This window comes from Chelonoidis abingdonii, chromosome 13 (assembly GCF_003597395.2).
Source record: "Chelonoidis abingdonii isolate Lonesome George chromosome 13, CheloAbing_2.0, whole genome shotgun sequence".
NCBI lineage: Eukaryota > Metazoa > Chordata > Testudines > Testudinidae > Chelonoidis > Chelonoidis abingdonii.
Genome location: NC_133781.1, coordinates 30,846,100 through 30,874,053, shown reverse-complemented (window position 1 = coordinate 30,874,053; position 27,954 = coordinate 30,846,100). Strand labels below are relative to the sequence as shown.

Here is a 27,954-nt window from a genome sequence, read left to right as displayed (position 1 = left end):
GTATCACTGTACCTTTGCCACTGGAGGAGCCTTAGGGCTGCCCATTCTCTGCCAAGGGTACCAAATGCTCGTGACTGCGTCTGTTCCAGCCATGGCTGGCTGCACATGCTTCAGGCCTTTATTGCCTCTCGTAGAATAATCCTCAGGCTAGACATATACTCTGGTTGCCCTAGAACAAAATCAGGCCAGCAATCCAGTTTGGGGCACCCTCTCCCTTCTTCAAGGATTTTTTTTTTTTTACTTGAAACAAGCCCAGAAGGAACAAGGCAGATTAAGGTACCAAACCCTCCTGGGGAGAAAAGGCTTTTATGGCAGTTTCACATGCTCTGGGTGGATGACAGCCGCTTCCAAAGGAAGCAGTTTCCCTGACAACCAGAAGGCAGAAGGACATGAAGAAAATGGAAGCCAAATGTTTAGGGATGTCCTTAGCAGAGACTGTAAAGTGGATGTAGATACAGCTTCCCCTGAGCCCTGCCACCTGGGATGGAGCAGGCTGCAGCTGGGCAGTGCCCCAGGTGCTCCACAGCACCAGAAATACCTGGGACTATGATCTTGCTACCAAAGTCTGGGACCCTGTATCCTGCTCCCTGACCTGCCTTGCCCTTGCTCATGCCCTCACCTTTGCCTCTTTGGTTCCTGTCTCACTGAGATGGTGATTGTTAGGACATTCAGATTTGGCACGTGTGCCTTTGCCCTGGCTGGGACGCCCTTACACTGCTGCCACTCCTCGCTCGTCCAGAGAGCTTCCTGCAGAGCAACAGGAGGCCCATCTCCTGTAGAAATTGTGGATGTTCAGCCAAACCATGCACAGCACCTAACTGAACAGTTGTAATATTCATTTTTGAGATGGGGTAACCAGAACTGTGTGCTGTATTTAAGGTGTGGGCACGCCAGAGATTTATGTAATGGCATTATGATATTTTCTGTCTTACTAGCTATCTCCTTCCTAATGGTTACCAACATTCTTTTGGCTTTTTTGACTGGTGCTGCACATTGGATAGTTCTTTGAAAACATCTGCTCATAATGACTCTAAGATATCTTTCTTAAGTGATAAACGATAATTTAGATCCCGCCATTTGTATAGTTTGGGAATGTATTTTCCCAAGTGCATTACTTTGCACTTATCAACATAGAATTTCATCTGCCATTTTGTTGCCTCGTCACCAAGTTTAGTGAGATCTCTTTGTAACTCTTTGCAGTCAGCTTTGGACTTAGGTATCTTGAGTAATTTTGTATCATCTTCAGACTTTGCCACCTCACTGATTACTCCCTTTTTTCCAGATCATTTATGAATATGGGGAACAGCACTGGTCCCAATATAGATCCTTGGGAGTCCCTGCTATTTATATCTCTCCATTCTGAAAACTGACCATTTATTCCTACCTTTTGTTTCCCATCTTTTAACTAGTTACTGATCCATGAGAGGACTTTCCCTCTTATCCTACTAGTTTGCTAAGAATGTTTGGTGTCAAGGGCTTCTGAAAGGCCAACTATTCTGTATCATCTGGATCACCTTTGTCCACCTGCTTGTTGACTCACCTAAAGAATTCTAATAGACTGGTGGGGTGTGATTTTTTTTTCCTTTTACAAAAGCTGCATTGACTCTTCCTCAATGCATCATGTCTGTCTGTCTGTCTGTCTGATAATTCTGTTCTTTATCATAATTTCAATCGATTTGTCTGGTATTGAAGTTAGGGTTACTGGTCTGTAACTGCGAGGATGCCTCTGAAGCCTTTTTTAAAAAATCAGGAATGCATTACCAATATCTGCCTCCTTAGCATGAAAGGCCTTATGATAGCTTTAGCATGAATGGTAACACACAAATCCAATGTTATAGGCATATAAATATAGGAACATATCATTTATACACCTCGCTGTAAAAAACATACATGTAGCGTCATGAACTAATGGTAGAAGATGCAAAGGGACTTTTCCTGCGAACGCTCTGTATCTTATACGATGGTTGTCTTTTTTGGTGACTGGGCTTCTTCAGATTCAATTCTAACAAAAGTTTGTAAGTGACACCCACCCCACTGTTTTCTCCAGCCGCTTTACCCACACTCAGGTGACTTGGTGCCTGGGGCTAACTGATGCATTGCACTAGGTGTTGAACCACTTGTGAAAGCTAAGGTACAAGAAAAGGTCAAATGTGGCCTGTACTAGATGATCTCAGTGGACAGACCTGGCATCAGGGAGGGAGTCTAAATCTCAAGTTAGCTTAGGCTTCAAGGAGCCTTGGACAGAAATTCCTCTAAAATAACAAGCAAGCTCTGCCCAGCCCTGCCCATCATCCCAGTAAGAGACCTGTCAGGTGGCTAGTCAGGACAGTTCACAGAACATGGGAAAGAGAGGCCAGTGGCTTTCTTCACTCTTTATTGTGTAAAAATAAACTCAACAATTCATGTAAATTTCAGCAATAAAATGAAAAAAGCATGAATACAAGTAGAAACAGTGCATTTCCAGACCTGCTGATGTGGATTGTGGCTGTGTGATATATTAATAACCCATTCAGAACCCAAAAAGACTGATAGCAAGTCATAGGGAAAATGTACAGCTTTGGTTAGCAAAATAATGACAAATTCAGATATTTATTTTCTACCATTCTGTACAGTATATACATAATATCATTCTTTTTGGCAAATCAGATGCAATTAGGACTGTGGGTTTATTTTTTCCAATTATTAGTTTTTCCAGCAGCAAATTGTGCTTAAGCTGCTGATAGCTGGAGCCACCAGTTTCCAGTTACTAGCTCAACAAACTGAACTTACAATGTTGGGGTTTTTTTAAGAGCACAGTTAAAATATGCTGCCCTGGTCCACGTTTTGGTATCAAGGTAACTTGATTTGTTTTGTGGATGGTGATTTCTCTGCATCTCAATGCTGTGTTTTAAAACAGCTGGTCATGTGACCAGCTCTCTCCTGGCTTGAGTAGGATCAGCCCTGGAAAGCAGCATCAACCTTGAACTGCATATTCCATGTCCCTCCACCTTGCATATTTATTTGCCACATCTTTGGAGTTTGTCATAAAGGCTGGTTCAGCCTCGTGTGAATTCTCTCTGCCTCACCCAACCCTACCACCGAAGATGGGGTTCAGAAGCGGGCTAGGCGCTGGTCTCCTGCAGACCAAGAGTTCTAAAGGGAAACCATACAGAATATATCTATTATTTCAAAATAAGCTTCTCTTTATCACCCACCGACACTGTAGAGTCTTAAAGTATTTTTCAGGGACGCTCAGTTAATTTTATATCCTTTTATTTTTTTCTCCGTCATAAAAATACCTTTTATTGGTAATAAACTTCCTTGTACAGTAAGAGAAATATTATCCTGTGTTATCAAAAGCAGAAAGGCTGACGATTGAGGGTAGCTAAACTTTCAGGGGACAGTAAAAGCTATTTGACAGCTGTCACACGTAGGGTGCCTGTGTAGCTAGGCAAAACAGACACTGCTTCTGCAGTGCTTCGTATTTTATAAAACGACGTTACCTGAGAGAGGCGTGGTTCAGTCAGTGCATCAGGGAGCAGCAGGGGTAGGGAGGAACGGACTTGATGGAGGAGCTTCGTCCTCTCTCCGTTCTTTAAAGTGTTCGGGCATTAGGGGCCCCCAAGGAGGGAAAGGGCCAGGTGACTCCAGGCCCGGAGCTCCCCGGAGCGTGGGTGCGGGGTAGCCTGACGCTGGATGGACAGTTCCGTGGGGGAGGGGCGCCATGGTGCTGAAGGGACAGCTGGGGGGGGCGTGGTGCTGAAGGGACAGCTCCAGGGCCCCCTGCTCTGCGATGAAGGGACCGCTCCACAGCCCCCCGCCCTGTGCTGAAGGGACAGTTGGGGGGGCGTGGTGCTGAAGGGACAGCTCCGGGCCCCCCCGCCCTGTGCTGAAGGGACAGTTGGGGGGGGCGTGGTGCTAAAGGGACAGCTCCGGGCCCCCCCGCCCTGTGCTGAAGGGACAGTTGGGGGGGCGTGGTGCTAAAGGGACAGCTCCGGGCCCCCCCGCCCTGTGCTGAAGAGACAGTTGGGGGGGCGTGGTGCTAAAGGGACAGCTCCGGGCCCCCCCGCCCTGTGCTGAAGAGACAGTTGGGGGGGCCGTGGTGCTGAAGAAACAGCTCCGGGTCCCCCGCCCTGTGCTGAAGGGACAGTTGGGGGGGACGTGGTGCTGAAGGGACAGCTCCGGGGGTGCTGAAGGGACAGCTCCGGGACCCCCCCCCTGTGCTGAAGGGACAGTTCCCAGAAGTCGCGGGGCTGCTGGGTTGAAGGCCAGCGGGACCTGAACGTGTTTTGAAGACTAAAGCCCGGAGCAGTTTAGCTGGAGGGGGAGGGATAACGCTGCTCCCCAGCCACCTTCCTGCTGGGAATTGGGACATTCTATGGCATGAACATCGCTCGGGCAACCCGCCCCCCCTGCAGCCCCTGCAAGCAGGCCAGGGAACCGAGACGAAGCACCCACGGGAATGTCAAAGCCCGCCTCCCCTCCCCCGCTGCCTCTGCGGGAATCCAGGGGTGCCGCAAAGCTGGGGGGTGGGGATGGCCCCGTACAAGGCTCCATAAACAGCCCATCCTTTGTAACTCGCCCCGGTAAACGTGGGACAGGAGCCGCTGGGCTCAGAGCCAGGCCAGAGCTAACCCGTATCCCCCGGCTGGAGAGGGGCGGCTGCCGAACGCCAGACGCGGCTCGGGAAGTGCTTGACTATAGGCCGGGCACCTGCAAGCGCCTGACCCGCACTCGGGCCCCTGCTGTGGCCAGAGGATTCAAATCCCCTGCTTTGCCCCCACCCCTGCAGCTCCCTGTAGCCTCCGAGTCTCTGGCTCCTGCGGATGGGCGCTTTGCGGCCGAGGAAGAGGCCTGAGCTGAGCTGACGGTAAATCACTGGCCAGCGACCCAGCAGGGCTCCGAGGGTACGTTGGCTTCAGCAAGTCAGAGCCGGAGCAGGATCCCACATGGCTCCTAGGGGGTCTCCGGGCCCCGAACCCCCAGTTCCTAGGCCACAGGGGCAGGGCTGTTCCTGGCCAAGAAACGCCCCTGCTGATCAAACGTTGAAGTGAGGTGGCAGGCTGGAGAAGGAAGGAGCCTGGGGACTCGGAGGGGTTTGGAAGCAGGTCCCGCTACCCCGCGAGGGACGAGGGTGTCAGCGCTGCCCGGGTTTGCGGCTCCGCTTCCAAGCCCAATAGGGGAAGGAGGGGAGGTGGGGGTGGGGCGTCTTCCTCCTTCCATGCTCCTGCACAGACAGTCCACGTGAACAGGAGTCGCGCCCGGGTACTGAAAGACGGAAGGAGCCTCCCCCCGCCCCCGAAAGTAACCGGGGACCGGATGCTCCTGCATCAGCCCCACACCCCCTGGCCCGAAGCAAGTCGAGGCTGCCCCCTGCTCTGCCCCACTGCCACGGTGCTCAGGGGTGGGGCGTGCGGGTAGGCATGGAGCGAGAACTCAGCGCCCCCCCTTCTCGGGGTGCAGACGCGCCCCCCTGCTTGGCTACGAGGGGACGAGCCGCGGGGGAGGGGAGCGGGAGCAGCAGCAGGAGCAGGAGCAGCGCTCTCCTTACCCAGGATGCAGATGAAGAGATGCGCTGAGGCGCTGCACCAGCCCAAGGCACGCAGGCTTCAAAAGAAGTTGGCAGACAGAAATGAGCCGGGTCGGGGAGCGGGGAGCGCGGACGCCGCGCTCCAGAGACAGAGCGAAGAAGAACGAACCACCCCTCTCACCTACTTGTGGGTGGCGCAGCTCGGGGCTGCCCGGGGCCGGCCCCCGACGGGAGCGCGCCCCGCTTGGCGGGCAAGGCCGGGGCCTGGGGCTTTGCTGGGTTTGCCTTTGCACAGACGGGCGGGGGAGGGGGACAGACTTGAGTCCTTGATTCCTTGCGGGGGGGGGGCGCGCTCCAGCCGCTAGTTGAGCTGGCGACAAGCTTCGAAAGTCCACTTGGTGGCCCCCCCGTAGATGTCGATGTTGGTCTGGGACCAGGCGATGACGTTGCCGGCGGGGGCTTTGGTGTTGCACGTGGCCAGGTTGTAGATCTCCCCGGGGCTGAGCTTCCGGTCCCAGATGTTGAAATGGGCCAGTTCGCCCACGAACGCTTGGGTGGCGTCGAACCCCCCGCCCAGGGTGTCCTTGGAGAAATTCAACAGCGGGTCACAGGGGCCAGGGCGGTTCGCGCCCCTGCTGCCCGCCAGCGCTTGGCTCGGAGTCCCCTGGAACCAGGGCCCGAGTCGCCTCTTGGCTCCTGTGCCCAGCGGGTGACAAGTCCCGCTCGGGGAGCGCAGCTGGGGAACCGGCGCGGGGCAGCCTGGCTCTCCCAAGGCCCGGGGATCAGCGCGAACCCCTGTCAAGTCAAGTTCCCCTCCACCGCTAAGGGAAAACCAGCCGCCTCCCTCGAGCCCCCTTCTGCAACCGCTGCGCCGCACTGTCCCCGCAGCCTTCGCGGGGGGGGGGGGGGGGGAGAAGCCACTGCCCCCCACCCACCGCAAAGTCTGCCAGGGCGTCCGGCAGCCAGGAGGCCGGGGGCTGTGCGTGCCGCAGGCAGTGAGCGTGCCAGGGTGTGTGTGTGTGACTGTAGGAACCATTTGTAGAGTGGGGGCTGAGAGCCATTGTACCAAACTGAAAACCCTGGATGGGATGGAACCCACTTCAAGCCAGGGGGTGCAGCAGCTGCCCCAGCACCCCTAGTCCCAGCCCTTCTGAAAGATTGTGCTTGAGAGAGATGTTCTCCCCTCTGCCAGTGCTAGGGGTGTGCGTGGGTGAGAGAGAGAGAGAGAGAGACACACACAATCCCCCTCCTCTCCCTCGCCCTCGGGTCACTCCCCCTCTCCCAGCCCTGACCTGAGGCCCCCTCCCCTGCAGCCCCGGCTTTCTGGACCCCGGGGCTGTGCGCCGGCCCCTGCTGCCTGCGCTGGCGGCACCTTACCTGCTCCTGGCCCAGGACCAGGACCCCCTGCGGTTTGATGGGGTGGTAGGGAGCCAGGTTCTCTCCGTGGCCCCCCTGCGCGCCGTCCTGGTAGGCCTCCCACACGCCGTCCCGCGTGGTCCAGGTGATGCAGATATGGTGCCACTTCCCATCGTTAATGACGAACGGGAGCTTAGCGACCTGTGAGGGGTGGGGCGGAGGCGGGAGACAGCGACGGGGGTTACTGCAGCCCCGGGGCCGCCGAGTCAGAGAGGTCCCTAGATCAGCCCGAGCCTTCCCCATCTCGGAGCCGAGTCCGCTGCGACTCAGGGAGCTCCACGGCCCGGAGAGGGGGCCGCCGGGCCCTGCCCCTGCTCCCAGTGAGGTCAGTGGCGAAGCTGCCAGGGAGCTGAAGTGGCGCAGGATCGGGCCCATTCTGCGAACTCGGACAGGGACCCGGACTTCACCGGCTGCACTAGCCCCAATCTCCGGCGCAGGGCGGGTCTTATCCGAGCTAGGGGCCAAGCGTTTGGGTTTGTCAGTCCTGGGCCTCCTGGGGCCTGGCTCCCCCTCCCTGCCCCTGTCCCCAGTGCACGGGGAGTGGGGTGAGACACGCCACTCCATCCCCGTGGGAGCGGCGGGGATCCCACGCGCGGGGAGCAGAGCGGAGAGCCAGGGGTTCTGAGGGGGCCCAGCCTACCTTGTCGTTAATGAGGATCTCCATGGGGTTGTTGCCCCACTCGATGAGCACCAGCTCGTTGGCCTGGCCCGGCACCGCGTACGAGAAGGGCGTCCCCACGCCGGGCGAGGCGCTGGACTTGATCCACATGCCCACGGAGAAGGCGTACATCTCGGGCAGGCTCCTCTTCACCTTGGCGTACATGTAGTTGGTCCGCAGCGGGAAGGTCAGCTGGAACTTGTCGGCCGGCCGGCTCTCTTTCTGCCCTGCCCGGGGAGAGCGCGGGGTTGCTCACCCGGCGGAGAGACAGCTCGGCCGGGCCGCCCCTTCTCAGGACCAAGGCTAGCGACGCCAGGGGCTGCCCGGGAGCCCTTCCTTTCCTCCCACCCCCGCATCCTCCTCCCTCCCCCCGTTATGTAACAAGCCTTAAGATGGCACCGTCCCAACCCCGCCAGCCCGCTGCTGCGCTCAGCCCGGGCCATTGCACTGCGCTTGGGGAGCTGGGGTCCCCCCCGCAGCCTGCTTCCATCTCCGCCGGAAAGCCGGGGGACCTGCCCCAATCAACCGCCCAGGCAGGGCCCCAAGGCGCAACGAGCCGGCACTGGTAATCCCGCCGCTCGCTGGAGGTTGGGAGGCAGGAGGGCGCAGAGCACCCGCCCCAGCTCACCTAAACGAGAGCCCCGCAGAGGCGCGGGACCCAGACGCGTCCAAAGCGCAATGGTTTCTAATGGGCCAGTTGTGGGTTTTCTCGTGGGCAGATGTGCAGGGGCCAGGACACAACACGGCGGGGTTAGAGCGCTTCCCGGATAGCTGGTGAGCTAAGCAGGCCCCTTCGCCCCGCGCCCCCAGCCGCCAGGTCTCGCCAAGGGACAAGAAACCAGACTCGGGGTTTAAAACAGGGCCCCTGCTTGGAGAGAAGAACTTCAATCCCGCGGCTCGTTGGGGGGGTGATGTTTTTATCTCGCCCTCGCTAGGGTTTGGGTTGGGAACGGTGCGTTTAAAACCCGCCGGGCCAGCTGCAGCCCGACCCGTTACCTTTCTCCAGGTCACTGATTCGCTGGTGCAGGGAAGTGAGCGTGCTCTCTATTTTGCTTCGTTCCTCCGACTCGTTCTTCGTTAACTTTCCTTCCTCCAGGCTGTTCACTCTGGACAGAACTTGCTTCTCTAAATCGTCTATTTTATTCTGAAGCACGTCCCGCAGGTGGTTGGTCTGGCCTGAGGAATTGATCCTACTAAACTGCTGCGGGGAGCAAAGAGAATAAGTGGATTGTTACAAGCCACATTAACCCCGAGAGGTATTTACCCGGGACACGCTCCGGCGCTCACCAGCTGAGAGTTAAACTCATTTAGCTCTTACCAAACAAGCGACCTAGCTTAATTAAACTAAAGCGAACACCGGAGCCGGAGCCACGTTTTGGGCTGCGCTCCACCTTGCTGCATTTGCCCCGCAGACGGGACAACGCCGCACCATTACAGGTTACCCTGGGGCTAAGATGTGCACCGGGTAGAGTCAGAAATAGGATCGTCCCGTCCCCCTCTGTCTAGCTCTAGGAAAGAACAGAAAATACGGGTACCTCTAAGTTTTCTAGTCTCGTCTTGAGTGACTGCAAAGTTTGCCCAAGTTGGCTCAAGGTCTCCGCAGCTGGCGCCCGAGACAGATCCCCCATGGTGTTTTTGGACGAGCTGGGCTGTTTGCGGCTGGATCCCCCGCCCGTTTTGGACTCGCTGGGGCCAGTCTCCGGCAGGCTCTGGCTTTCACACCTGCCCAGCTTGGTGGTCAGCTCCCTGATGGTCTCTTTGTGGCTCATGATGGTCTCCTTCTGCTGGAGCACAGTCTCCCGGAGCTGCAGGACGGTGGTCTGCAGCTCCTCTGCCGTGCCGCTGCTCGGCAGGGAGGAGGTGCACATGTCCATATCCACCGGCACCGAGGTGCAGATGAAGCGCGTCTGGCCGAAGCTCTGGGCGCATGCCCTCAGCAAGAGGACAGAGGCGAAGAAAAGGCTGCACGGGGCCCCCGCAGGCATGGCTGGTGCTGGAGCCAAGTTCCCCCCACGCCGAGCCCCGTCCTAGTATTCAGCACCCGGGAGCTGTCCAGCAAACTGCCGAGCCGACTGCGGTAAGCGGGCTGCTTTATAGCCCGCGGGCGGGGCTACGCCGCCATTGACGTCACGACGGGGTGGAATCCCGGTTTAATTGCCTGGCTGGCGGCTCGCGTTGGGGAAGGAAGTCCGGGAGGGGGAGGGTCCTGCCCGCTGGAGCTGGCGGGGCTCCCCCCTCCCTCTGCGGCAGAACTCTCGCACAGACACGCGCTCCATGGGACAGTGCCTGGAAGGGGAGGGGTCACTGGAGGGGGGGTAACCAGCATGCGCGCGGGGGTAGTGGTGTGTGTGCGCACGCAGGGGGAAGTGTGTGTGTGTTTGTGTACACGCAGGGGTGTGTGTGGACGCACGCGGGGGAAGGGTGCGGAGCTGGGGGGTAGGGTAGTGGTGTGGGCGTGTGTGTGTACACGCAGGGGTGTGTGTGGACGCACGCCGGGGGAGTGTGCGGAGCCAGGGGTAGTGATGTGGGCGTGTGTGTGTACACGCAGGGGTGTGTGTGGACGCACGCGGGGGGAGTGTGCGGAGCCAGGGGTAGTGATGTGGGGGGGTGTGTGTACACGCAGGGGTGTGTGTGGACGCACGCGGGGGGGAGTGTGCGGAGCTGGGGGGTAGGGTAGTGGTGTGGGCGTGTATGTGTACACGCAGGAGTGTGTGTGGACGCACGCGGGGGGAGTGTGCGGAGTTGGGGGGTAGTGGTCTGGGTGTGTTTGTACACACAGGGGTGCGTGCGGAGCCGGGAGTGTGTGTGGACGCACGCAGGGAGAGTGTGCAGAGCCGGGGGGTAGTGGTGGGTGTGTACACGCGGGGGGGGGTTGGATGCACGCGGGAGGAGTGGGGGGGTGTACACGCAGGGGTGTGTGGACGCACGCGGGGGGAGCCAGGAGAGGGGTGCCGTGGGCTCCTGTGCGGGGCTCAGCGCAGGCTCTTCTCCAGCAAGCCAGCCCCTGGCATGGCTTTGGGGTGCCCACCCCCGGGCCCGCGGAAATTGAAGCCTGCCGGGAAAAGGGGTTGTTAATCCGGCCCGCGGAGGCCGCGTTGCCGCGAAGGCCGAGCCTTGGCTTTGCCGCTGGGCTCCTGCCAGCGCTCCAGGGGCTCAGCCGAGCGGGGCCGGGGCGGGCCAGGCGCCCAGCTCTACCGGGAAGCGAGCGGCGTTCCCAGGCTCGGAGTCCCGGGGCGCTAGACCAGGGGCGGTCACAGGATGGAGTGCCGGGGCTGGAAGAGGAGAATCTGGCGCATCCTGTTGGCCTGGCTCGCCGGAACAGCGCTTACGCCTGCCAGGGGCTTGCTGAAGGCAGGAGCTTTCCCAGGAAGGGGACCCCCTCGAGCCGAGCGCCTGAGCCAAGTGAAACGCTCCACTCCGCCACCCGTGTGAACAGTCTGGGCCAGAACCTGGGCCCTTTGCTGTGGGCTCAGGCCATGCACAGCTGGCGATCCCCCGCTGCAGAGGGACCCCTGGGGGTACCCAGCTGGCAAGCTGGCTCTGTGCCACCTGCCCCTGTGTACAGAGTGTCTAGCACAATATGGGGGAGGGTCTGATCCCTGACTGAAGTTCGGGGCCCTCCCATCAACCAACATTAATAGTAATGATCATAATTCATAAAAGGGTGTTCCTGGGGGCCAGGGTGAGTGAAGGGTGTGACCAGGAAACACTGGGCACTGGCAATCAGCAATCAGTCCCCTGCCTAGGTGACTCTTCCTGCTCTAGTGCCAGAGACTAAATCAGCCTCCAGCTGGCGCCATCAGGGGAGCCTGAAGGTGGATTAGCGACCCCAGCTCAACCCCCCACCCCCACCCCCAAGTCCTGCCCTAAGCACAGTTGGTCTAGACTGGGCATCTGGCTTTGTCAGTTTCAGGAACACAGGACTCACATTTGTAGCACAGTGGTGTTGACACATAACTTGGTTGTGGAGTGAGAGAGAATTTTTATTGAAATGGGAAAACAAATGAAATGACAAAATGAAAGGCCTTGGTGAGGGTTCGTGGTAGCCACGGTTACTCAGAGAAATTGCTGCCTTTTTAGCTTCAGTACTTCAGTCAAGGCTGACTGTTATTCAAGTCTTGAGAACTGAGGATGTGGCATTTCTGTTTGTATCCATTCCTCACCACCCTTCCCTTCAGATGGGAACCCACAGAGCTCTTCTTTGAATGGAAGTTGTGAGATTTGCATGAGAGCATCTGGGGTGCTTTCAGAGTGGTACAGGCTGCTGCAAGATAGAATAAGCTTCTTTATGGTCCATGATACATATTGCCTTGTCTAATCTAGATGTGTTATTGTTTCCCATCTCCACTCACTAATAAAAGTTTATACCAGCTGGTGAGTATCTGAAAATTAGAGCAGACTGTGTTAGGATGAATTCAGATCTACCTATCTATCATGTTTTTATGATGCATCCGTCACTGTCATTTCTTCACACATTCATAGAGGCCTACAGATAAAATAATCTGCATCTCTTTCCTCCAGCCATTCTGCATGGTTGGTTGGTTTGTTTCTTTTTGTTATGGGCAGAAAAGTGGGGTTTTCTCTCTGGTGACCATATGGTTCAATGTGCACATTCTGACTCTCCAAATGAGTCCTGTCCTGGGTGCTGGAAAGGAAAATGGCTGGTAGTAGTTCGCATTGATGACATTTGAGTTATTGTTTGCCCAGAGCCCCTCCCTATATGCATTGAGCCAGCTCAGTGGTCTGGCCACATGTCAGTTTTTTAAGTAACAGAACATTCAGGGCCAAAGTCTGCCCTGGTGTAAGAGTCCACTGATTTAAATGGAGTGAAGCCACTGAATTTTGATTAGTGAAGTGGGTGAAGGGATGCAAGGACTTCCAGTCTGGGAACACTGTACTGCAGAGAAAGAGTATTACATAACTTCCCAACCCCTTCCTCCTTTTACCTTCCATTGCAGGCTGCTGTCCTGGCCTAGTAAGATCTCTCCAGGAGGTGGAGTACAAAGAGAGCCTTTCATAGTTTGTGTGAGTGACAGTGTGAATCAGTTTGACAGAAGTTCTGATGCAAGCGTTTAATTAATTCCAGCTGTCCCCTGTGAGTCTCCTTACAATAGACTGAAACATTAAAGGTTCCTTCTCAGAAACCATTCTTATCTATCTCTGTGCTTTCCTCCTAGCTAAGCAAAGTCCTGTAGATTTAATATGAGAGTTAGATCCAAAGTTTTGAGGTTCACCTCATGCACGGGGGAAAATATATGATAGTTACTGTTCCTCAAGCAAATGGTTTCTGCATTGCTCTCTTCACAGTTGAGGAGAGGGCATGGTCTTTGGTATAAAGGCATAGTGAATCCCTTGCTATATTCCATCAGGTTCTGTAACTTCAATGAAAAGCTAAGGAAAGCAACCAAGAACATAAGAACAGCCGTACTGGGTCAGACCAAAAGTCCATCTAGCCCAGTATCCTGTCTGCCAACAGTGGCCAATGCCAGGTGCCCCAGAGGGAATGAACAGAACAGGGCAATTATCAAGAACTGATCCATCCCCTGTCACCCATTGCCAACTTCTTCAGAAAAGTTGCATCATGCACCAGGGTCTGTTATTGCTTTTGTGGATTTAGTAGATGTACAGGGCAAGCTCCTTTTATTTTTAAACATTCCCTCACCACCTCCAAAGAGCAGATTTGCCTTTGTAACTGAGGCCTGCCAGACACCACTGGCTAGGACCCCTCCAGATGACTTGGTGCTGAATATCAGCCAGAGGGACACTGTGTGCATGTGAGGGGTGGCTAGAAGGGAGGATATTACATTATTTCAAAGCAATTCAAGCTGCTCCCTCTAGGGACTGAGATTCCTGCCTTCACAATAACCTTTGCCAAAGCCCACTTCCTGAGGAAGTGGTAATATATGTAAATACTCAATCTGTCCAATGCTAACCTTGGGTGAGAACAACAGAATTACAAATATAAAAAGGATTAAAAAAAAGTGAACAAATCTCTTTAATCCTGGAAGCTGGAGCCCCAGAGAGCAATGAGCTGCGGAACAGTCTCTCTTGTTCAGGAAGTCTGCTGTACATAACGCACCCTCCTCTGGGGTAGTGTTAATTTCACAGATAATTCTCCTCTCTGCAATGGGGACAGCACAATCCATTATGGGAACAGGGAGCTTTGAGATGGGAAATCATAATGGTTAGGCTTCAATTAGTGAGAAATCCCTGCCCCTTTTGCCTGTCCATCAAAGAGGAGTCAGCTGATAAGTAATTTAGCTGTAGATTGTGCTAGTGCTATCTTTAAGGATCCAGGGGGGAGCAGAGATTCCCTGATCCCTGTTTCTGTGACCCCTGGATTGTATATGTCTATAACTCATCCAAAAATGTGCTTTAGGGAGGAACTTGGCACCTGAGGGTTATTCTGGGTAAGAACACAATGGAGAAAGTATCTTTACCCAGGATTACAGAGTAATGCCCTCTGTACCTCTTGCTAGACATGTCCCACAAACAGGGAGAGCTGAGTTCCTTTTACAGTTTTTTAAGGCATAGGATGGGACAAGGAGCACTAAATGAGCTCAGAATGAGCTATTGCTGCTCCATGGCTAAGTTTGCTAGGCAGTTTCTGTTTAAAGCTGATTCCCCCTGCCCCCCACTCTCTAAAATCCACAATCCATTGTTAGATCAATGTGAAAATTGGTACTGTGTGATAATTAGAAAAGACATTCTGTGCTTTTAAGGTGGAGTGTTCCTTACCATAGCAGGCAGCAGGAAAACATTTCACACTGGAGCTCTGAAATTTGCTGCATTTAGCTGCAGTCTCTCTTTGCAAATCGCTCCCTTTCTCTGTCTTCTCCCTTCTTTCTTACTATTCCTGGACCCAAAGTCAGTTTTCTTCTCTGTGCCTGACATTTCCAGCCAGTGAGGATGAAAAGGTGGTTCTTCATGCTAGCTAGGTCTCAGAGATGCTATAGGGACATGGATCCTTTCATTACAAATAATTAATTTAGCTACATATTGCATAACATTCTGAACAGCTTTCTGGGGCAATCTCAGCTAGCTAGATGCACAGCCCCTATCAATATTACATTACATTTGGGTACTACAGTTATGAAGCTGCATTAAAAATTTAATTTGTGGTTTGAAACTACAGCATTCCCTTAAAAGTGTAACAGAATTTTTGGTGCTTGGGGCTGGATCCTGCATCATCTGAAATTGCAGGGGGAGATACACAAGGGGCTCAGATACCATGATGATGCATTCTGTGCAAGAACCTGAATAGAACAGAATGAGAAAGGGAGAGATGACACACACCTGAGTGGCTGTCAGCCTTGTTGTCCCTCCTGGTCACTGCCAACTGCCACAGGCATTTCCTTGACTCCTGGAACGAAGCAGGATTCCTTGCGCACCCATTTTTGGCAGCCAGAATTAGATGGAAGGAGGCCCACCCATGGCCACCCCTCAGCCATTTACCTGATCATCCAAATCCCCAATGTTCCCAGAATTTCTCACTCACCCATTTTCAAAGAAAGCTAAGTGTGAATTTGAAGATGGCGAATGGTGCCCACTCCCAGTGCTAGGACGTGAAGCTGAGTCTTTATCCATTAACACAGGGTGCTGGCAATGCCAGCTGCTTTACTCTGCTCAGCCTGGAGCTGAAAGGGTCCCCTTGAGGAGTGGAAAGCAGTGTTCAGTCTCTGTGGCCCATTTGGTTCTTGGCCTCTTTGCTGAGGCTGCCCACAAGGGTCCAAGCTGTGATTGTGGCTTTAGTGTTATAAAATCCATACTTGTGAGGGGGGCAAAACTGCAGTGCCCATAAGAGGAGGGAAAGTCTCTTCGTAATAAGGAGCAGGTGCTTCCGACATAAATACAGGCTCAGAGCCTGCTTCAGGCATCTGCAAAAGCTACACTCCTCTCTACATAACTCCCCCCAACTCCAGATGCAGCCGAGTCTCCAGCTGCTGTGAAACAGAATAAATATTTCAATGAAAAATTAAACAGAAAATTAAGTTTTTTTCACTGACTTTTTAATTGAGAAAATATCCCAGCTGTATTTCACACTTACAAGCAGCATGAATGTGTTCAGAGCCCATTGGTGTCCTTGTCTGGCTTCTTCAGAAAGCAGAGCTACTGTGCCTGTGTCATTTTCCTCCTCCGTCTCCTCGCTCGGGTCTGATCCTGCTCCCATTGAAATGAACAGCGAAACAAATGCAGAGAGCTGGATGGATAGGTCTGGGCCTAATTTTCAGGGAAGTGGCACACCAGCAGTTCCCACTGATTTTTAACTGGAGTTGTGGGTGCTCTGGAAACCAGCCCCATAGAGAACTGGACTATTATGATTTGTAAAACACCTACCACGTTCCAGGCAGTGCCCTGACACAACCAGAGACTTAGGCTGAGATTTTAAAGGATTTTGGCATCCAAATCCCAGTGACATTCAGTGGGAATTGGGCACGTAGGCTCCTTGGACAATCCCAGGTTTAAACCTCAACCCTGCAAGTGGCTCTGCCTCGGCAACCCTCTGCATCCACATGGAGCTCCATGTAAGACTGGGGCCTGAGTCCCTGGTGCGAAGAGCTCTGTAACCGGGTGCGCTCACCACTCTGGCGCCTCCTGATGGCTTTCTTGGGAATTAGCTCTGTGTGTTAGTGCGCCCTCTTTGGGTGATGCCCGCCACCATCACTCCTGCTCTAGGACCCACGTTTCTCCAAGGACTGTGGTGTCCTCTTCAGTGACACAGCCCTCAGGCTGTGCCACACACTGTGCTCCTGGTTTCAGGGGGACATGCAGTCTGCTGTTTAGCCACTTCCCTTAGCAGCGACTGCAGTGTAGGGTCTGGCCCTTCCTTGTGGCCCCAGCATCCTCTTTGCCCTTGCCCCAGGGCCTCAGCCTGCAAACCCCAGCAGCCAGCCAGGAGCTGTCTCTTACTCCGCTGGTCACTGCTAGCAGCACTGCTCTGTCCAGGACGCTGGCAGCTCTCTCAGCCCTCCAGAGACATAGACCTTCCTCCCTGGGCTTTCAGCAGAGAACTGCCCTCTTCCCCCCCCCGTGCAGCTCCCGTTTCATATGGGCCTGCTTGGCCCTGATTGGCTGCTCCCTTAAGCCCTTCTCTGGTTGGCTGCCTCCTGCACAGCCTTCCCTAGGGGGTCTATTAACCCCTTAGAGCCCAGTGTGGGGCAGGTGCCCCATCACAAGCTCACATTCCAAAGAGATGAAACAGGGGGAAAGAAGGGACGTAACAAAAGCCAGTGACTGAGCAATGTGTGTCAGTGCCATGATTTTTCTACAAGTATCAATTATTCTTGCACTCTCTCTTTCTCACTGATCCCTATGTTAACGCTATGTGGCAGGGAAGGTGAGGCTGTACCGGCCTTCCAGGAGAGTGGCGATTATAGGAGGGATTCAAAGGGGGGAAAAGGGGAGTCAGGACAAGATGGGAAGTCCAGGCATGTCCAGAGAAGGGGCTGGCTAGCCTACACAGTGCATGCGTGTATAAAGCATGTACGCTCCCATTTATCCAAATGCCTGGGGAGACATCTGAAAGTTTTGGGTAACTAGGCGGTTGGATAAATGGAAGTGCTATTCAATAACACAAGATACATGGAGGGACACACTGTGGATTTGGACAACTCAGATTGTTGGATAAAGGGAGTTCAGATAACTGAAGTTATACCATATACGGTACACAACTGAACACACAGAAATGAAAAGAGATGGATTTTAAACACCTGCTTAAATGTTCTGTTGAGCTGGGGCCTTTATATATTTAGGTTATTATTTGTTTGGCCTTTGGGGCTCCCCTTTGCTCCTTCATCTGGAATTCTCACAACACCGCAAACTTGTGGAAAGTACTTTTCCTCTTCTTCTTCTACATACGCAAAGTAATGACATTGTAAACATATACTCGGTGGGCCTCACTCCACTTGATGCCAGTCCAGTGGTTCAAATCAGCAGAGTTACTCCTGATTTACACTGGTGTAAATGGCAGCAGTGTCAGGCCCTGGAGTGTGTGTGTGCTAATATCAACATTCCCAGATCACATTTGTTAACTGCCTTGTTAATTATAATGAGATTAACCACAAAGGCCAATCGAATTCCCACAGCTCCAAAACTTGCTATCAAGTTCACATATCAGCCTCAAAACCCGGAGAAGGAATGGGAAATAGGTTTTGATCATTAGGTCACTCTGGGGAATTTGAGATTTGAAAAGTGATAGGAAAGGAAGAACTGTTTTAACTGGTACATTTTGCCAAAATGGTAAAGAAGCGACTAGAGATTATACAGATTCCACAAAAAGGCAGAATTTCCATGGCTGGCTAGAGTGGGGAGAGAGGGTTTTTTTCATTCAGAAGGACACTAGCATTAATTTTACAGGGACCAGAAAATGATGCTTTTTTTCCATTGAGGACTTGTTTTATTTGGACATAAGTCTCTTGGGTGTTATCTTTCTTTTTTTTACTGTACATCATAAAACCAAACATTTTAATGGTTCTGATTATGGAGCAATCTCAGCACCATCATTTCTAAATGCTGCTGCTGTGGAATAACTTCCATATTCCTGAGACCACAGAAATCTGAGTCTAAGATTCAGAGGCATTTACCCCAGTAATGCTCTGTAAAATGTGAAATTACTTCTTCCGGTTAGGCAGCTCAGTTCTGGATAGACAGAATGTCAAGTCCAGCCCACTCTCCTTGGTAAGGTACGTTTGACATGGTAACAGCAACAAAGACATCCCAGAAAATAAGGCACTTAGTCTGATTGCTTTGCACAGGCTCAGAAAGAGCTAACAGAATTCACTGGCTTCATTTCCCATAGTTTAGGGGCTGTTTTGCCACTGAATCACAGCAGATACTGATCTATAGTACAGCAAATTGTTCAAGGAAACATTCCTGCACTTATAAATGAGAGAGCTGGCTAATATCTGTTAAGAGATGATGATGTCTATAACAGTACGACTATTGTTTATTTAAATACACATACCTCAGTGACAGAGAAAATTATCAGGAGCTGCAAAGAGGCACAGAGAAATAATGATTATTTAATTAATGATCTTACATGTAGATAATGCCTTTCATTAAGATGGATAGCCAAGTGGTTTGGGAACTCTACTCACTGATTGTACAAACTATCAAATCTTTTGTATCCCCAGTTGTGTTGAATACAGCTCCACTCACGTTTTATAAGAAAACCACCTCCATTATGCCACCAATTTTTGCCAGTCCTGGGAGTAGTCATTTAGGTGAGACTTCACTGTGTGTATAAGTATATGAATCTTTACATCCATCAGTGAAGTGCAGACACCTCTGGAGTGCTCTGCGGTAGCTGTTTAAAAATCTATGTTCACTTTTATTTTTTATGCCACCTTTCATCCAATGATCTCAAAGTATATTAATTAGCATCCCTGTGAGCCACAGATGCATTAATTGACTGGCCCTTTCATAGTAAAGCAGTGGCAAAACCATGAACAGAAACCAGAAGCCCTGATGCATAGTCCCCTTCTTCTAACCACTGTATAAGGTTCATTCTCTCCTGCTCACTGAAATACTCCTGATTGCAGAGCACTTCTGCCGCGTAAAGTGTGGTGAGAGATTTTGACCTAAAATTTATCCTAGCCTGGAAGAGGAAGATGAAATTCTGTTGCTCCATCTAAGGCAGGAGTAGGCAACCTATGGCATGTGTGCCGAAGGCAGCACACGAGATGGTTTTCAGTGGCACTCAGACTGCCTGGGTCCTGGCCACCGGTCTGGGGGGCTCTGCATTTTAATTTAATTTTAAATGAAGCTTCTTAAACATTTTAAAAACTTTATTTACTTTACATACAACAATAGTTTAGTTATATATTATAGACATAAAGAAAGAGACCTTCTAAAAACATTAAAATGTATTACTGGCACGCAAAACCTTAAATTAGAGTGAATAAATGAAGACTCGGCACAGCACTTCTGAAAGGTTGCCGACCCCTGATCTAAGGCTTTGTCTACACTGGCAAGTGAAAGACAAAACTTTTGTCGTTCAAAGGAGTTAAAAAAACACGCACACACCCCCGAAAGACAAAAGTTTTGTTCATGACATGCACTGCTGTGAACAGCACTTTGTCGGCAGGAGCTCTCTCCTATGGACAACGCTAATGCTGCTCATTTGGGGTGGAAGTTTTTTGTTGGCAGGAGGGCTCTCTCCTGCCAACAAACAGCAGCTACACTGCACATCTTTTAGTGGCATGGCAGTGTCACTAAAAGCTGCGTAGTGTAGACATAGGCTTATTCTGGGATAAGTGCTCTTCCCCACTGAGCACAACTGCTGTAAGGCAGGCCTCCTCTCCCAGGACTTGCTGATATACTATGGCCCTGGGCCCTGGCAGTTGTGCTAAATAGGAGAGAAGTGATAATGGCACAAATGGGAAAAGGCAGCGGGGGGTGGTGGTCCTACAAATCTCTCCTGCTCTACATGATGAGAGGGTCTCATTCATTCCTGTTGTCTTTGCACCTGTTTGATTGGAAATCTGCCAGAAATGAATAGTTAATGAGCAGAGCAATGGCCTTGGAGAATATCACTGACCCACCCTTCTCTTGGGCTGACGAAACTCCCAAGTCCTTACTGCTAACCTGAGGTGCCCGTTACAAGCTCCTGGAGGCTTTTGGTGCCAGTTGCATGAACAACTGTGTGAAATATGCCTCTGTCACAAGTCATCATGCTGGTGTTACCTGAGCAGCTGACTTTGAACCCTTCTATCTGGCAACAAAGAAGAGTCTGTGTGCTCCGGGGAAGGGAGCAAGTGGACGGGGAGCAGGGAGGGAGAACATGAGCCTGCTCCCCAGCATCTTTTTGCTTCAGAAGCTTATTGCCAGGTGACATCAATCTGCAAATTGAACATCAAGGGTCTGAATCTCCCCGTGCCATACACGGTATGTTGTCCCTTCCATCTGGGCAAAGTGCCCGCTGTGCTGAGCTGTTCCATTCCCGGCCTTGGCACAGGAACGGGGAGGTGTAGGGGTGAGGGGGCTTTACACTCAGCTTGTGTCTCCTGCATTCTGAGACTGTACTGCCTCCCGCCCAGCCCCAACAGTGAATGATAGCAGCCTCCAGGGCTGTAGGCAGTGGAGAATAGCTGGTGTGCAACACACTCTGACCATGTCCCTCCCTCCTTCTAGGTAACCCCAGAACTTGACATTACTGCAGTCGGACACTTTGGGGTCCAGCCACTGTTAGCTGAAAACCAGATACAACTAGGTAGGAATAATCTTGGGCTCCGAGAGGCAAGGTCGGACAGCTGCATGATTACAGTTCAAAATGAGAGGATGGGACAGAGAGTTCATGTACCATGAATGACTGGACAGCTGACCTTGGCTTTAAGTGCCCCTGGCATATAAGTTGTATTGTTGTTCTATTGTTCTAGAAATACTAGAAATGCTTTGATGATATGAGATAATGAGTAATTTGCTGAAATTAGGAGAATTGGTGATCCCCTAGGGGTTGCTATGGTGACCCACTAGGAGTCAATATGTGTCACATGCTTTGTTTAAGTTGGCTAGAAAAGGTTAAGCAAAAGAATACACTTGGGAGCAGTCTGAGGAAGCGCTTCTTCAGCCAAGAAGCTGACACCTAAACTCCCCAGCAGCTGGACAGAAGGAGGGCCCCCGAAGCCTGGCTGCTGATCGCTCAAAACCATCTCAGACTTTGGGTAAATATAAACATTTTGGGATGCTCTGAACCTATTGCAAGAACATATATTTAGATGTGTGCTTTAGACCTAATCAAAAAGTGGTTTTAGGTCAAAGCACTCTTGTTTGTATCAATCATTTATCAGATGGTGGAGCTGTGTCCCCATTGATTTATTCCTGACACCGCCAGGAGAGAAACAGTTAAGTTACCCCTGCGCTGGGTTCTGAAAACCCTGGGTAACCCCCACAGAGCTAGGAGCCAGGCTGCCAGTTCTATGCCAGCTGTGGAACTCCCTTATGCTGGGGCGAGATATTCTCTGAGGGCTACTTCTGACCTTCTTATGGGCCCTTTATGCTGCAGAGTGGCAAAAACGGGCTGCAGGATGGCAGAACCAGTGGAGACGCCCCAGACTCTGTGTGTGTGTGTGTTCCCATCTCTGAAAGCAAAATGAACTGAAATAAGACACACTAGCCACAGCTGTTTAAAAAACATGTTGTTATCCCCTCCCTTTTCCCTCCAAGTTTGATTCTTATTCTCCTCTCTTTCTACCCAGCTTAGGCCACATCTTGGGGTGAGAAAGCTGCAGCCTGGCTCCTCCCCTGGTGCAGTGTATAACCTGCTGAGATGGTAGAAGCCAGGCTCCAGCAGTAACTGTTTATCAGATGATGCTTTGTACTCCGATGCCTTTGGTAGGCAGCCTGAAGGACGCTCTGTTAAGTTGAGTCTGACAGGTTTAATGCTACAGCTGATCTTTCTCTAAAGCTGCATGGTGGAGAGAGAGAGAGAGAGAGAGGTTACCATGCCCTTCCGGCTATCTCAGCCTCTCGGAGAGGCAGGTGTTACTGCGCGCTGCTGGGGAAGTGAAAGTCAGTCTTCTGACTCAGTGTGAGGGTGCACATTGAATCTGGCATGTAGCAGCAGCTCCTTCTTCTCACTGTCCCTCCCCCCAACCCCAAAACCTGATTCCTGTTTCCAGGCTCATGAGCTCTGATTCACAGTTACTACAAGGAGACAAGCACTGAAAGTTGTGCACTGGGGTGCATAAATAATAGAACTGAAATCATCCTTAGTTAAAAATAGATATTCTTCTTAATAAATATTTTACATACTGTCTTTAGGATATAAAACTCCCTTGACTGAAGTGTTAAAACAAACCCTGGTGTTAGACCCTAAGTCAGACCACTCCTGACTTTACAAACAATGCTTGTTTGGTCGAGGGTTTTATATCTATAGAAAGACATAAAATAATTCTAAAACATTTATGATTTTAGAAAATAGGGACAGATCTTTTTGGCTAAAAGGCAGCTTTTAAGTCTGTGGGTAACTTTGGTGACTTTTGGGTTCAATTGATGCAAATTAATTTTAAATACCTCTTGGACATTTATGAATATTTTTCTCCTCCCCAAATCAGAGGAGCTGGAATTAGCCATCTGTAGCTTGCAGCAGGGCCATGGGGTGACCAGTGAGAGGGGGAACTGAGTTGAGGGCATCGGGTGGCCACTGTGACTGAGTTAGGTAAAGATGATACACAAGTGGGAAGAATTTAAAGAACCTTACAACATTCCACATGTCACCAGCGGCCCGTTAACGTGGCTCTGTCAGCACAGAACTCACATATTAGAAATAACTTTCTTTATCTCTGTTGCTAATAGCTCCTTAGATTATTTGATAGAGTCTTATCAGCTTGATTTTCCTTTGCGATTTACACTGAGGTTTTTAACCATTTGCTTGTCATTCAGTTTGGACAATAAAAACAGGTTGGCCAGCTTCTCTTGTTTTTCCTAATCAAGTTCACTATCTGGTGTTCATGCACTAGGACAAGAGCACTGATTTGAGGGTCACAGCACTGTACAAGATTGTTTCAATTCCTCTATCTGCTTGCACACACACACACACACACACACACACACACGTTGTAACTGATTCCTCTCTTCTAAATGTCTGTTGATACTAGTTTTTTTTAAAACCATTTAAAGAAAATGTAACTGATTTGCCTAAAACTAGTTGATAATATTTTTAATTGACTTTTCCTGCTACTTACCTTTTCTTTTCTCTTTTTTTAGTGCTGAATGGTGATGCCATAAAAAGTAGATGGTAGCAAAACTGAATGAGCTGGCTGGGCAGGAGGAGGAGGCTGATTGTGGAGACGATATTTACCCAGCTACATCTTTGCAATCAACAATGATGGGAACTAGAGGAAAATAACCCAGGTATTATATGGGATTTTGATAGAATATGGGAAAGTTTGCCAAAGTGAGCATTTCTGGTGATCCTGCTGCAGGTGATCCTGTCTGATATCATTTGACACATGCCTGCATGGCCCCCTTTTCCTTGACTACCTAGAGATGGGGGTTTTGCAAGCATCAATCTCACCAGCAGCTGATTTGCTAAACCAAAATTCAGCTTTGTAAAAGTGAAGGTCTAGGACTGAAACATGTGACTCAGAGATACAGACTCAATCGCCAGGACAAAATTCAATAAATGAAGTGCGTGTGTGTGTGTGTGTGTGTGTGTAGGCAGGCATATGTATGAAGGCAGTAAACAAACACACGTATCAGGCAATGCACTTCTAAGGAGAGCAATAGTTGGAGTATCTCCCTTTATTCATAACTATAACTGCTTTGGTGTTGAAAGTGAAGAAGCCAAATGTGTTTTCAGTTACATGATTTTGAGTCACACTGTCAGGAAACTTAACATAATTGACACTTCAGACTGAACAGATTTGAAATTCTTATTGTTTTGGAGACATCTAGTTTCCTTGGCAATGGAAAATATAGTGATTATTGTTTTGTGGGGACTGGAGGAGTGAGGGGCTAAGGACAAGAGAATGTAGCTGAAGAGGCTGGTGCATTAGGACTCCTCTGTTAGCACAGATAATGTTTTACCCAGCCCCCCTTGCATTTCATCTATATTTCCATTTCCATCTTTGCTGATCGCTGAGGGCCTGATCCACTTCCCATTAAAGTCAGTGTAAGTCTTTCCACTGCCTTTGATGGAAGATGGATTAGACCCAACAGTTTTGATGCATTAGCAAAAAACATCTCCTTTCTACCCAACCTGTTCTTCTTCGGAATCATGTAATGTTCTTAGAGTTCGTGACCTCACAGTGGCTATGAACTGTGTTGTCACAGATACTGAATGATCCAGGCAAGAAGAGGTTTCAGAGTAGCAGCCATGTTGGTCTGTATCCACAAAAAGAACAGGAGTTCTTGTGGCACCTTAGAGACTAAGACATTTATTTGAGCATAAGCTTTCGTGGGCTACAGCCCACTTCATCAGATGCATAGAATGGAACATACAGTGAGGAGATATATATACATACAGAGAACATGAAAAGGTGGGAATTGCCCAATCAACTCTAAGAGGCTAATTAATTAAGATGAACTGTTGTCAGCAGGAGAAAAAAAACTTTTATAGTTATAATCAAGATAGCCCATTTAAGACAGTTTGACAGTCTCTATTCCCAGCCATTCCCAGTCTGTTCTTTCTCCAGGCAAGAAGAGTGGGTGTTTTTATTAACTACTTGACAATTAAATATCTTGATAATCAGCAGATATGGGAAATGGAATACACATGGAGCCCAGAAACAGCCCTATAAAAACTATGGACTAAATCCTGAAATCTTTACTCAGTTTTTACTCAGAGTCTACTCAAGGCAAACTCTCTTTGAAATTGATAGGGGCCAGCTCTGAGTGGGTGAGGAATGTGCGAAAACTGAGAACATGCTTTAGGATTTGGTGTTATAGATATACAGGATGGTTGAAATGAAACCACTTCTTGACAGAGGGTGGCAGCCAACTCTCATGCTGCACCCTGTGGTAGAAAGGCAAGGAGGTAGTTTTGCCCAAGAACACAAGGCCAAACCGTGGCTCATACAAAAGTCATAGGATACAGGCTATTAATTGACTGGAGAGACATCACAATGGGAAGGTCCCTTAGAATGCTTTGTCAACAGGTGTCCTTACCAGAAGAAATCAGGAAAATTCTTTTCTTTTGGAGGAATGTATTGATTCCTGGAGGTAGATCTCTCAAAGGATTTGCAGCACCCGTGGATCCCTGATTCACACAATTGCCTCTTCTGGAAACCCAAATGGGATAGTGGCCCCTTCCCGTTTACCTGAAGGTGTTTAGACCCATTGCATCTTGGGCAGTCATTATATCAAATTTCACAAGTTAAGTAGGTCCAAGTCAACACCAGAGTGGGAGCCCAAAGAAAAAACGAAGTGGTACGACCTCAACAAGATGTCTATAATTCAGTAGATGGCATTCTTCCTTCAAAGTCTAATGCCCCAGCCTAGCGTCAGAGGACACTGTGACACTGGGAGTGTCACCTTTTTGATGAGATGTAAGACAGTAGTCTTGACTAATCACTACAATTTAAAGCTCCTATGACTGCCCTTCTCCACCTCACCAAAAAAAAAATAAAAAAAATTCACCTGATGTTCTATCCTAATACCAGTTTGGGTAACTACATTTTGCCTCCTAAATTCCCTTTGCAGTTTAATTTGTATATGGGATTCTTCTTCTCTTCTTGTCCTAAACTATTGTGTGTTGTTCCTCTGTACTGTGAGATATGTCACATTCCACCCCAGAGATGGCTGCATTTTTCTTTGCTGAGTGAAATGGTGCCTTTATCTATATATTGGCTGTAGAGCCTTTTAGGATCATTTTCATAGAAAGATATTAATAGAAATATAAAATAAATATAAAATATCATTAGAGAATGAAATATGAAGAAGGAAAGAGATTAAGAGAGAAGTGGGGAAAAGAGAAAAAGAAGAACATTAACATCTGATGGTTCGAGGCAGGGTTTGGCTGAAGAAACACATGGAGAGTCTAAACTGTAATCTAGGAGCACTAGGCCAAGTTCTGTGGTCCATTGACATCAGTGAGAGTTTTGCTCCAGTAAGGACTGCAGAATTTGTTCCATTGTGAGAGAATCCTGGATCTGACCTTGGATTTTGGACTGCAACAATAGGAACCAAGGGGAAGGAATAATTTCCATTAGCAAATTTTTATGGGGCTATAAATGGGGATTATTTATGGCTCCCTCTGTTCCTCACTCATGGTTATGAAATAAGGTGAGTAAATCTAGGTAATGCATTCAGCTACAACCGTCAAGGACAGGCCATGACCACTAGCCTGAAGATTTTCATTATCAGAGATTGGATGCCATCAGGGCCAAGTTCCTGGCCGTGCTATATTTGAATAAATCAGTTCATTTTGATCTTGAGGAAAACCTTCAAAAATTAGGAATTCAAATAGAGACCAGGTCCCTGGTGACCTGCAGTATCTGTCCTTTAGAAAGGGCAATCTGTGAGCCTCAGCACGAGGACTGGTAATGTAAAGATTTATTATTTTATCTTTGATATTTACTGGATTTGGAGTTCAAGAATCCCCAGTCAAAAATTTCCTAAAAGTAAATGTTATGCCCTTTTTATCATGCACAAAAAAAAAGTGTGTATTCAAAACTGTGATTATGTCATCTTGGTCAGGTCCCAGAAACTATCATAACAATGGCAGCATCCTTGCTTCTCCATTCATTGGTGCTCTGAGGACTCCTGTGCTTGAACTAGTCACTGAATTGCACTGGTGTAGAGACCAAATGGACATGTGATATGTTTCTCCTATCCTGGAGCTTCCCTAACTCACAACCCTGCTGCAATGACTGCTCTGGGCAATTCCAGGCTTACTGAACAACTGACACATAGGCACACACCGAACTGTGCCCTCTCCTACCCTCAGCCCACTCCTGACAGAGAGGCCACCTGTGTAGAGGGTAGTCCCTGGATGAGGAACCTTATGGCTGCTTTATAGCCTTTAGAGCTGGCAGAACAGCCTTAAAGGGGCTGTAGGGTATATTGTGATAAGTGGGCCTACAAATTTACTCTAATTGTTGGACAGTGTCTGGGTTGTGTAAACACCTTTGGCCCATATAGTCCATCTAAAGTAACACAACAGGTATGAATTCCCCACTGCCGCTTAAGTCGATAGCGTTCAAGCTCTGCACCTTGTGTGCTTCTGTTGCATTCCACTGTGAACCCCTAAACAAAGCCCAACTAAACGGAATTCGGACATTAACAATATGTCACGAGGGAGCTGGTGGGAATGGAATCCTCATCCTCCAGTGGGAAGCAGGATCTGAGGTTCCCTCACACTAAAGCCACGTCCAGTAACATGGGTGAAAGGGGGGAATGTAACTGGCATAACATAACACTCTCCTCTTAAACAGGTTTGTAGCCATGTGGATCTGCAGTGCACATAAACCTGCTGCTGGCAACACCTGTTTCCACAGTTAACTATGTGGTTTTTACTGTTTTTTTCCCCCTGTAGGCTAGAAATCTAGATGGCCTAATTCTCTGTTGCCCTGTTTCTTGTGTAGCCATTTACACCCAGAGCAAGTGAATGTAAAATGTTGCCAAGTTGGAATGTGCCCCACACTGGCTCCAGCAGTCTTGTACATGTCCAATACGTTCTTGGTGCAGGTGTAAATGACTACATGGGGTGACGAAGTGGGTATTCACCCACGAAAGCTTATGCTCCAAAACGACTGTTTGTCTATAAAGTGCCACAGGATTCTTTGTGGCTTTTTACATGGGGTAGGGCTCCTCTATGAGCCTATTATTCTAAAGCAAAGAAAGTTTTTAACATTTCAGTTTAACACTTATTGTTTACCTCAGGACCTGTGGTCATAGGACTGGCGCAGCCAGAGAACTGAAGCAAGTTGAC

General features: G+C 50.0%; 1 protein-coding gene across 1 annotated transcript; it reads right to left on the bottom strand.

The window, feature by feature from the left end:
• Positions 1–4,081: 4,081 nt before the first annotated feature.
• Positions 4,082–9,691, bottom strand: NPTX1 (neuronal pentraxin 1). The gene is made up of 5 exons (XM_032797257.2): positions 9,119–9,691; positions 8,580–8,784; positions 7,566–7,810; positions 6,887–7,066; positions 4,082–6,092 (listed from the first exon to the last, which is right to left on the bottom strand). Exons 1-5 carry the CDS (start codon positions 9,566–9,568, stop codon positions 5,871–5,873), a joined length of 1,302 nt encoding a protein of 433 aa, XP_032653148.1. The 5' UTR covers positions 9,569–9,691; the 3' UTR covers positions 4,082–5,870.
• Positions 9,692–27,954: the final 18,263 nt, after the last annotated feature.